Source organism: Lissotriton vulgaris, chromosome 9, assembly GCF_964263255.1.
Source record: "Lissotriton vulgaris chromosome 9, aLisVul1.2, whole genome shotgun sequence".
Taxonomy (NCBI): domain Eukaryota; kingdom Metazoa; phylum Chordata; class Amphibia; order Caudata; family Salamandridae; genus Lissotriton; species Lissotriton vulgaris.
This window is the reverse complement of record NC_141697.1, coordinates 976791388-976803460: the sequence shown is the minus strand read 5'-3', so window position 1 is coordinate 976803460 and position 12073 is coordinate 976791388. Positions and strand designations below refer to the sequence as shown.

General features: G+C 48.0%; 1 protein-coding gene across 1 annotated transcript in view; it reads right to left on the bottom strand.

Moving 5' to 3' along the window:
• The window catches only part of FANCD2 (FA complementation group D2), a 1101131-nt gene that overhangs the window by 229943 nt on the left and 859115 nt on the right, over positions 1-12073 (bottom strand). The window contains exon 37 of the mRNA XM_086938826.1: positions 4779-4869. Coding sequence (XP_086794952.1) covers positions 4779-4869 — 91 coding nt within the window. The remainder of the gene's footprint in view (positions 1-4778; positions 4870-12073) is intronic.

The window sequence follows — 12073 nt, the reverse complement described above, 5'->3', positions numbered from 1 at the left end:
GGTCACATTTAGGACAGAGTAAGTATACCACCATTTTATATGCTCACGTTTTAAAGTTGCGATCTTTTCTTAAAAGCGGACATTTGACACTCATTTGCTTGCGTGCCTTTGCAGGATAATGTTCTCTGAAATGACTTTGCTTACATTTACACTTCGTCTTAGGCAAATGTATTGAAACTGCAGCTGACTATATGTTTAGCACCTCAAACATAGTGTCCATAAAATGTTAAAGTGCTGTGCCAATAGCCTCCGAGACCTGCTGCAGTTGGGTTCCACTGGGAATCCAGAAACACAAATTGAAGAAGGATGGAGGCAGCACCAGGGATGAACTGACAGTGTGGAGCCTCATACAAAAAGTGCCACCCTTTCACACTGACATCGTTTCTTTCTAGTCTTTTTCCACACTTGCTGAGAATGAACAATTGGCAGAAACCAATAAGAAGATTTCCAACTTGGGACCTTCTTAGAAGCTAAAAACAGGCCACTTCCATAGTAGGCAGGAGGAAGGGAAGAGAGGAATCTGCTATTAGGTACCTGGTTAGAAATCCACAAAAATGAGCGTAACCGACAGTAAGTAACTTGCTCGTTTGATGGATACTTTTAACCGCAGAGCCCTCGTCTTAGAATAGATACCAAAACATTACCTTCCCAAGGTGTAGGATCTGTGGGGTGGACTCAAACCAAAAACGTCAGGACCGAACAAGCAAAAGGTCCTTCCAAGTGTACCTGGTATTCAAGAAAGCGGTGCTTTGTGAATGTGTGCACCAACACCCATGTCACAGCCTGGCAGATATCAAGCACAGACACTTCTCTGACTAATGCATTGGTAGCAGTCTTGGACCTGGTGGCATGGGATCTCAGACCTTCTTGGGGCAGCTTTTTGGCCAGTGTGTAACAGATTTTGATGGAGAGGACTATCCATCATGGCAGGGTCATCTCAACAACTTTTCCTTTCTATACACCAGATAACTACACAAAAAGCTAATTGTTCCCTGGTATGATTAATGTCAAATCTTACAGCCCTTTTAGAGGCCAGCGCATGAAGCCTCTCCTCCTCTTTCGAGGGGCTGGTACGATGTAGGAAGTCAAGAACGCTGGCAGGGTCATGGAATGCCCAATGTGGAAAGGAGCCATGACTTTAGGCAAGAAGGCCGCTCAAGTCCTTAGCATTAGACTGTCCAGAAAAAAGGTAGTGCAAAACGCTTACAGCAACAGTTCCTGGAGTTCACTCATGTGGTGACATGCAGCGATCGCAATGAGGTCTACAGAGTCAGAAGATGGAACGAGCAACTGTGCATCTACTTGAAGGGTACACACGAGAAACCTTAAGACTAAGTTAAGGTCCCACGGGTGTGTCACAAATGGTTTAGCAGGGAATATGTGTATCAAACTGTTAAAAAATCTCATTACAACAGCTGATTTAATCAAGGATGGTTGGTCTGGTAAACACAAACCCCCCTAAAGGACTGACAAATAATCTTTTATAGTCATCAGTGCAAGGCCTAGCTGGGCCAAAGTCAAAAAGTAAAACAGAACATCCAACAGTTTGGCTTGTAAAAGGTCTATTTTGTGAAGTCCACAGCATGCTACAAATTTGTCTCCGCGCCCGGTGTAAATTGACTTTGTAGAGGGGTGTCTGGAGGCAAGGAGGATATCGGCTGCCTTAATTGAAAGATCAAACGCAGCTAACTGCCATCGCTCAATCTACACGCAAGGATATATAGATTGTGCAGGTTCAAGTAAAGGGCCATGGGCTGCTAGCTCGGCAGAAGATGTTCCCGAAGTAGTAGTCTGATTGGCAGGCAGATTTTCATGCCCAAAAACTACTAAAACCACATTTTCCTTGTCCAATCCAGAGCCACTAGGATGACTTGACTCCAGTCATTCCTTATATTTTTCAGAACTCAGGGCAGGAAAGGCAGTCTTGGGAAGGCGTACTTTAGTCCTTAGTTGCAATTCCAGCTGGAATGTATCTCTTTGCAAGTCCGCTGAGCAAAACTTTGGACACTGTGATTTCTTGAATATGGCGAAAGATCTAGCTAGAGATTTTCACACTGTCGGAATTTGCCCTGAGCCACCTTGGGATGTAGAAGCCATTTGTGGTCTACCAGACTGTTCTACTTATCTGCCCCGGCATTCACAAAGCCTGCCAGGTGGTTCACAATCATGGAAATACCCTCACACGCTAATCAACTCCATAGGTGCAGAGCCTCCTGGCAAAGGATCCAGGACCTCACTCTGCACCACTTGTTGCAGTACCACAGGGCGGTGGCCTGTACCAGCTTCTCCTTGATGGATGGCAGGTGTACCTTCAATAGCTGACGAATGGCCTGCAACTCAAATAGACTGATATGGAGCCGCATTTCTGTTGGAGACCGGAGTTCTTTGATCTTCACCTCCCTTGGATGACAGCCCCTAATCTAGCAGCGATGCATCGATCACCACTGGCAGCTCTGGTTGGGGAGAGGGGACTGCTGTTGGCCCAATTGTGGTTTAGCAGCCACTGTTGAAGACCGTGTAAAGTTCTGTTAGAAATTTGAAAGTTTTATTTGAAATTCGGAGCCCCTGAACTGTACTGTATCCAGGATCCTCGCAATGAAAGGAAGCCACTGCCAAGGAATCAGGTGTGACTTCAGCTCATTGATCATGAACCTCAACGATGGCAGGAGGTTTTTTGTCATACCGAGGTGCTCCAAAACGGACTGGTTTTACAGTCAGTTGTCGAGGTAAGAGAGAACCAGTATCCCCAACCTCTGAAGAATTGCAGCGACCACCACTATTACTATTGTGAACAGCCAAAAAGCACTGGTGAAGCCAAGGGGGAGCACAGTGAGCCCTTGCTCATCTTGAATCGCAGTAAACATCTGTGGTACTACAGGATGGTTATATAAAAATAGGTATCCTGCAGCTCAAACAACACCATCCAATCGCTCAGTCCCGGGCAGCCAGGATGTGGGCCAGCATAAGCATTCTAAATGTATCCTTCAGTAGAAAGGCAGTCAAAGGTTGAACGCCCAAGAATGACTGAAAGCCTCCATCCTTTTTCAGCATGAGGGACTAGCAAGAGTAGCAACTCTCCCCTATTTCCGAGTATGGAACTCTCTTGACAACTCCTCGGTAGAGTAAAACTTGCACCTTGTGCAACAGAATGCAAAGGTACACTTTCGAGAATCTCTCTGATGTGGGAGGAAAATTTGACAGAGCAGAAAGAAAAGGCAGAGACATAACTATGCTGACTGATTTAAAGGGCACATCTGTTAGACTTAATAAATTTCCACCATAAGAGAAAGTGCTCCATCCTGCCCCTCAGGCAGTGGTTGTGCTGGGAAGGGGTCAAAAGATTGACGTATCATGCTGTGCAACTAATTTGCTTGAAATGTTCCAATGCATTATTGGCTTTCTCGCTGAACAGATGTGAACCATTGAAGGATGTATCTATGAGATAGACCTGTATGTCTCCAGAGAATCTTGTGGCGTACATCCAGGAATGGCGGCAGAGCTCCTCACTGGTGCCAATCGCTCTTCCCAGACAATCTGTACTATCAAGGCAAGCATGAATCAAGTATTCAGCCACATCGTGAAAGGTTTGAGCCAGGAGGGCCCTAAAGTCTACTGGGTCTGCCAGCAAGATTTTGCTGCCCATGTCCCCGAGAGCAAGCATATACTGCCCTAATAAGTGGACTCCACTTAAAAAATATGAGTGCTAGGCTAGACAAAGAGAACATTATTTTAAGAATGCCTCAATCCTCTTAGACTACCTATCCAGGTCAGTCGTGGGGAATGAACTGGGCTTCACCTTGCTGTTTGAATCCTGAACAACCAGACTGTCTGGAGTAGGATGTTTAGTGAGGAAATCAGGGTCACCAGGTGCCAGTCTGTGCGTCTGGCACCTGCCTATTCAAGAACATGGCTTTGTCCAAGTGCCCATTAAGGGGTCAGTGAGGGCCTCATTGAAAGGGAGCTAGGATTCAGACTTGGCCTGCGCAGACTGTAAGATTTCCATTTACGATAGTTGTGTTAACCTCAATAGTTGACAGCTGTAGGTCCAAGAGCTCGGCAGCTCGGCAAATTACTAGTGAAATTATGCACTATCCTCTGCTTATGTCCAAATAGCACATTCAATCTTGTATAAGGCGAAGCATCAAGTCCACTGGGCTCTCGTACTCCCATGTAAAATTTGTCGTCATCATCATAATAAGGGGGTAAGTGATGTACAGCTGTGCTTCCCAGTCCCGGATAGCAGTAGGATGCATGAGGGTGCACTGTAGCAGGACTTTGAATTGTGCCCCAAGCCCAAACATCAGGGACAAACTGACCGACATCAAATTTCTACAGTTGCAGCATGGTTTGAACCCTGTAGTCTTAGGAGGGAACCTCATTCCCTAGCACACTTGATCTTTAGAAAGAAAAAAAAAAAAGATTTTAAGGAATTGTTGGAAGACAGACGAAATTGGGAGTGGAGCGCCAGACCCTATATGGGAAGGAGTCGAAAGAAAAGAACTGACATCGGCGGACAGGGGTGGCGCTTACATGGTGTTCCGAGCTGCCATTTCTGGAGCAAAGCAGAGCTGCACGCCACATACTAGCGGTTTGCTGAAGCATTGCTGTTGAAAGTTTGCCAAATTCAGTTTACTGCCTTGGGAGCATTCTCAAGTGAGGAATCTGAAGTTTGAAGTATCCATCAGAATTTCATATTAATCACCAGACATGTCTTTGCTGCTACACATATCAGTTAAAAAATACAATATCTTAACATGACAACAAAATTATAAACCTACTTCAGTTGTGGATTGCTTGTTCACAGGAATTTCACGTACACACTTCTCCAATTTGTCCATCATAGCTCGATAGAAAACCGGAAATGTTTGCCTAAGGAGTAGAAATGGGGAGTGTTACAAAAGACTCATTACCACAAAGTGGAATGATGTATTGGATGACAATGTCAGCCATGCAAAAACTGGTAACAGTGGCAAATGCTGGAAATGAACCTTGAGTAATTTCATACCAGTCGTACTTCAATTTTGAGGGTGCCATAAAATGAGCCTCTCGTAGTAAGTTACCCTTATTTAATAAGCAACAAAATCGTCATCAAAATGACATATTATGTTAATCTCACTTTTAGATGTGATGGATTCAGTGTTTAGGAGTCCCAACAGAAAGCATAGCATGTAATGTTTCAACAAAGGGTACATATGTGTGGTCTAAGGGTCACTAAATTCAATGCTCCAAACAGAAGACGTACACTTATGTATACAATTGCACTGCATTAAGTATTATTTACAGCTATGGAAGAAACTGGATAAACCAAGAAGCGATACAAGCGTGTTTCTACTCACTTTTCCGGATACCAAAAACATCAATATAAACAGTGGTTCATGGACAGAGGTTAAGTTCCGGCCCACTCTGAATGATTTTGATGGTATTATATAGGTACTCTTACTCAGCACAACTATAACATGGGAATATGCTAACAACACATGAAGATCAGTAGTAAAGATTTTGGCTAACAAAGAAAGCCCTTTCATATGTGGTTCTTTTTATTAAACCCCACATTTTCATCTTATATAAAAGGACTAAATAAAAAGCTTATGCTGCAATATACATTATTTTACATTTTCCAGATTCCATTAGATGTTTGCCTTAAATGCGACTATGTAAAGGACAACTATTAGGGAAAAGTAGGATACTCTAGTATCACTCATATATTTGTAACCATCTATCTACTCAGAGCTAGATATTCTTTCAGAATCTTTAGGCAGCTAGGATGCTGTAGAACTAAAGTAATTACTCCTTCAAGAATAGTAATATAACTGAAATGTTCAACGTTAAAACACCTAAGAAGAAAAAGTAATGCTCTTTCTAGTGACTATTCTATTTAACTGCAGATTCATCACTTTGTGAATATCCCCATGTGCCAGACTGGACCCAGAAAGCTTCAGCAATAGCTGTTGCACACTGCCAAGTGGTGCCTTCAGCTTTCATCATTCCTCTGTCCTGCCTCCGGACAGGACGACACAAGACATCATATAGGTGTGACCTCTTTGAGCTGCCATCAGTTGTCTCCTATTTTTCATACATTCTTAGATCCAGAATGCATCTGATAAGACAAGCTAAAGCTTGTGTCAGCAGTGTGCAAAAACTAATTTGTAGTCTATTCCATACAGAACATGGAGGCGAAGGATAGTGGACAGCCTATGGTTAAATAAGAGAAGACCCAAGAAAGAGCCTTAAAGAAGATAATTAATTCATTTGTAAGTTGGACACTTTTAACCACAGATACCACACATTGTTAATCCATACCAAAGCAGTAGACTGTCCAAGAAGGAGGATTTGAGGAGTTCAAGGTGTTCAGGAGCGTCCTTCTTGGCAAAAGCATTACAATCAATCAATCAATCAGAGTGCTTGTAAAGCGCGCTACTTACCCGTGAGGGTCTCAAGGCGCTGAGGGGAGGGAGGGGGGCGGGGGGGCCGCTACTGCTCAAAGAGCCAGGTCTTGAGGAGTCTTCTGAAGGCGAGTAGGTCTTGGGTCTGTCATAGGTGGGTAGGGAGGGTGTTCCAGGTCTTGGCCGCGAGGTAGGAGAAGGATCTGCTGCCGGAGGTTGTTCGTTGCTGTTCAGGTAGGCTGGTCCGGTGTTGTGGAGTGCTTTGTGTGCGTGGGTGAGGAGCTTGAAGGTGATCATCTTGTTGACGGGGAACCAGTGAAGGACTCTCAGGTGGGGGGTGATGTGGCTGCGGCGGGGCACGTTGACGATCAGTCGGCGGAGGCGTTTTGGATGCGTTGTAGTAGTTGTAGGTGTTTGGCTGGAATTCCTGTGTAGAGTGCGTTGCCGTTGTCCAGTCTGCTGCTGACGAGGGCCTGTGTGACCGTTCTTTTTGTTTCGGTCGGGATCCACTTGTAGATCCTGCGGAGCATGCGGAGGGTGTTGTAGCAGGAGGAGGAGACGGCGTTGACCTGTTTAGACATGGAGAGGGAGGCGTTGAGGATGAATCCTAGGTTGCGTGCATGGTCGGTAGGTGTCGGTGCTGTTCCCAGTGTGGTCGGCCACCAGGAGTCGTCCCAGGCTGAGGGGGATGGTCCGAGGATGAGGACCCCCGTCTTGTCTTAGTTTCAGACGGCTGCTCCTCATCCAGTCGGCGACGGCCTTCATTCCCTCGTGGAGGTTGGTTTTGGCGGTGTGCGGGTCCTTGGTGAGGGAGAGAATGAGCTGGGTGTCATAGGTGTAGGAGATGATGTTGAGGTCGTGATGGCGGGCCACTTGTGCGAGGGGGGCCATGTAGACATTGAACAGAGTCGGGCTGAGGGATGAGCCCTGAGGGATGCCGCAGATGATGTCGGTGGCTTCGGATCGGAAGGGCGGGAGGCGGACGCCCTGGGTTCTGCCGGAGAGGAAGGACGTGGTCCAGTCAAGGGCCTTCTCTTGGATTCCGGCTTCTAGGAGGCGTGTCTTTAGAGTGCAATGGCAGACCATGTCGAAGGTGGCTGACAGGTCCAGGAGGATGAGGGCTGATGTTTCGCCGTTGTCTAGTTGGCGCCTGATGTCGTCTGTGGCGGCGATGAGGGCTGTCTCGGTGCTGTGGTTTCGTCTGAACCCGGACTGGGACGGGTCCAAGATGTTGTTGTCTACCAGGAGGTAGGCCAGTTGCATGTTGACGATTTTCTTGATGACCTTCGCCCTGAACGGGAGCAGGTAGATGGGCCGGATGTTCTTGAGGTCCGCCTTGGGCTTCTTGAGGAGGGCGTTGATTTCGGCGTGCTTCCAGCTTTCCGGGAATGTCGCTGTTTCGAAGGAGATGTTGATGACCGTCCGTAGTTGGGGTGCGATGGCTGTGTCTGCTTTGTTGAATACATGGTGTGGGCACGGGTCTGACGGAGATCCTGAGTGGATGGAGTTTATGACCTTGCGTGTCTCGTCGTCGTTGACGATGGCCCAGGAGGTCAGGCGATTGGCGCTGGTGGTGTTCACAGGGGAGGTGGAGTCTGGCGTAGTCGGGGCGGTCGTGGTGTTGAAGCTGTCATGGATGTCAGCGATCTTGCAGTGGAAGAAGATGGCTAGTGAGTCGCACAGTTCTTGTGAGGGCGGTATGTCGTTGGCGCTGGGGTTGGAGAGTTCCTTTACGATGCTGAAGAGCTCTTTACTGTCGTGTGCGTTGTTATCCAGGCGGTCTTTGAAGGAGTATCTCTTGGCTAACCTGATGAGGTGGTGATGTCTGCGGGTGGCGTTCTAATGGGCTGCGTGGTTGTCCAGTGTGAGTTCGTGGAGCCATATCTTCTCCAGTTTCCGGCATGCGTGTTTGGAGGTCTGAAGCTCGTTGGTTAACCAGGTGGCTCTCTTGCTGGCGTGGCTGTTGGAGGGTTACTTGAGCGGCGCGAGGGTGTTGGCGCACTCGTCAATCCACTGTCTGAGGTTGCGGGCTGCTGTGTCTGGGTCGGTGGGGTCGGTGGGTGGGTTCTGGGCAAGGGTGATGATCGGCTGGTCTTCAGTGACTTTGCTCCAGCAGCGGCGAGGTAGCTGTTGGGTGCGGTGGTGCGTGGTTGGTTTCTTGAAGGTGAAATGGATGCAGAGGTGGTCGGTCCAGTGGAGTTCGGTGGTGTAGTCCAAGGCGACGGGGGTGCCTGTAGAGAAGACGGGGTCCAGCGTGTGGCCTGCGGCGTGGGTGGGTGTGGTGATGAGTTGTCTGAGGCCGAGGTTGGCGAGGTTGTCGATCAGGGTGGCGGAGTTGGCGTTGCTGTTGTTCTCGAGGTGGAAGTTCAAGTCCCAGAGGAGGATGTAGTCCGTGGAGGTGAGTGCGTGGATGCTGGCGAGGTCGGCGATGGAGTCGCTGAACTGAGCTGAGGGTCCGGGGGGTCTGTAGATGAGTGTTCCTCTGAGGGTGGTGTTGGAGTCGGTGTGGATCCGAAAGTGCAGGTGTTCAGCGGTGTTGAGGGTGTCGTCTGCGTGGGTGGCGACCTTGAGGGTAGACTTGTGGACGATGGCTATTCCTCCTCCAATTCCATTGGCGCGATCCCTGCGGGTGATCTTGTAGCCGTCCGGGATGGCTATGGCGATGTCGGGCGCCTAGGAGTAGTTCCACCAGGTCTCGGTCAGGAAGGCCACGTCTGGGGCGGAGGTGTCGAGCAGATCCCAGAGCTCGACGGCGTGTTTGCGTGCGGAGCGGGTGTTGAGGAGTATGCAGCGGAGGTGGTTGGGTCCAGTCGTTGGAGGTTTGTGGAGTTTGATGCAAAGGACAATCCCTTTTGATAAGGTTAGTTCCTCGAATGGCTTTTTTTTCTTCACATTGCCGAACCCAACAAACAGTTCATCGTCAACAAAATACTCCTTAGTCCCATCAATATACAAATAAACGGCACGTCATGAGTCTAACGGAGGTACTCCTACCTCTTCTTTAGATAGATTTAATGGAGAAAAGAACACAAGAACGTAGAGAGAGGGATAGACTAAATCAAATGGAAAGGCATAACCACTTTCATAAAAAAGGATGCAGTGGTTCTAAGTAGCATCTTGTTAGGGAAAAGGGAAGTTTCCAGAAACAGAACTGACCAGGTTTGCATTCACTAACACAATGTCCGGAAGCATTGGCAATTAGAGATCCAGTTTTCAGGATAAGGAGCCTCAGGGTACTGCTGTGGAGAGGCTGAAAGGCAGGACACATCAAGGTTAAAACCAAATTAAGGTCCCGCTGCAGCACAAGGAAGGGACCAGGAGAAATGTGTGAAAGACCTTTAAAAAAAATACAGCACAGCCGGTGTTTTGAAAAATGAGAGCTTATCAGGCAAATGATGAAAGGCTGAAAGGACAGAAACACAACTTGACTATGCTCACAACAAAGCATTTCCATTCCTAAGACCGTGCAAAAGGGACATCAGAAAGTTTTTTCCGTTGGCTGTTGAATTGCTTGCCTTCACACAAGGTGACAAAGTTAGCCTAACCAATCAAATATATAGACTTTGTGGTGGAGCTGTAATCAACCAAAGGGACATTTCTCCCCACATCTGAAGGAAGACTGAATACTCTTAATTGGTTTGACTCAAACTCCTAAAGTGAATTGAACAAACCGAGATATATTGTGAAAATTTAGGTGCAGAACTCTGTTTGTACAACAGTCCACCTATAGAGGCAGTTGCAGTGGAGAACATATGCTTTGAATTAGGGGATAGAAGCACCACACCCTCTGAGAATGTTTGGGGCTATCAAAACGTTCTGTGCTGGGTCCAGCTTGACCTTTTTAGCACCTGCAGGATGAGAGGTAAAAGGTAGAAAGGTATACAGGTGGCTGCGGTCCTAAAGGCAGATCATATCTTTTAGAGGTGCATGGAGGGACACTCTGGATCACAACAGGCTACCAGCTACCAGCCACTGCAACAACATACCCCACATACAGAGGGCTCAACACCCCACATGTCCCTGTTTGTAACAGTTCCACAGGCCAGTTGTGTTGCCCGTCAGCACCTGGAATGATCTACTCTTAATGGAAGGCAAGTCTGAAAGTTAGCTGAATGGAAGAGAGCTCCAGCAAATTTATGTGATGGTGTTGGCGCCCAAAGGTTTTCTCAGAAGTAAGAGTTACTTACCTTCGATAACAATGTATCTGGTAGAGACGTTGTCTAGCCGCAGATTCCTTAACTTAGAATTATCCCCAGCCGTCAGACTGGATCCGGAAAATCTTTGCAGCAGCACCTCTGAGAGCCGGGGGACGGAGCCATACGGCCCCGCCATGACGTTGTCCACGGACGTGACGTCAGCGAGGTCATATAAGTCCCTCCCGGCGAGCTGATGTCAGTTTTCTTTGGAGAAACTTTTCCGCTGCACAACGCGGAGCCACCAACAAAACTGTGAAAGCATGGGAACAGTGTGCGAAGGAGGAAAACATCAGTAAAACAAAGAAATCGGATGGTGGATAACACCATCATAAAGGACAGTATCAGACACTGTCTACTCACAAACCAAGAAGCAAAGGCAGAGCATCGCTCTGAGAAAACAACCCCGCAAAGCGAAGTGTGGACCCTCCCCAGAGGCTGAGTAACAAGGAAAAAATATCTTCTTGACAGACAAAAGGTAGACTGTTATTACAACGTAGAACTGTGCCGACCAACAAGGGCGGCGCACTGGAAGAACAACAATCTACTGCGAGAAGGCAATACAAGAAGAATCTACAGGCGAAGACGAAGCAAAGGCACCGCTCTACAGGAAGAGAAGACACCTGGAGGGAGGAGCTGCCTGTGGCAATTCTTAAAAGGGTTACACCAATTTGAGCACCCTGGATGAAGACCAGTGCCAACTGAAAGGAGGCAAAGTGGAGAAGGCCCCTGGCAAGGTCCTCGCAGAACGGGGAGGATGGGTGGGCGTTAAGGAATCTGAGGCTAGACAACGTCTCTACCAGATACATCGTTACCTAAGGTAAGTAACTCGAACATCTGATAGAGACATCGAGCCGCAGATTCCTTAACTTAGAATAGATACCACAGCAATACCCCCAGGGGGAGTTGGGTCTGCGACAGACAACCAGAAAGTGCCCAATAGCACTCAGCCGGCCACAAAGTGATGACTATGGGGAAAGCTGTGGCGGTGCAGCCAGTCAGCAACCCAAGCAGCTCAAGAGCAAAAGACAACGGGAGGCAAGGTATCACAAGACTGCCAGAATGGCGCAAGACCATACCCATGTGTGTATGAGATGTAGAAACGGCACTAAGCCATATCCCAGAACTGAAGAGAAAGTTCATAATGAGGAACTACTCCCAAAGCTCAATGGTGCACTAAGTCGACACAAACGAAAGCTAGGGGACAATATGGAGGGATGTAACCAGTGCCTACCAGGCGAGCCCTCGCAAGGGAGGCCGGACAGGCAGCATCTAGGAAGCAAAGGGCAAGAGGCAGGAACTGAGCAACGTCTCAGAAGTACAGGCGGTAACATAAGACACGCCAAGTGCACACTTAGTCACACTAAGGCGACAGGGGCAGACAGCACCACGCTGAAGCACACCGAGGCAGACCACAACAATAGAGTGGTGTGGCTCACTGTTTAGAGGCGGCAGACCCGGGAGCAGAAGTCGGCCGGGACCAGGGTTCAATTCCCG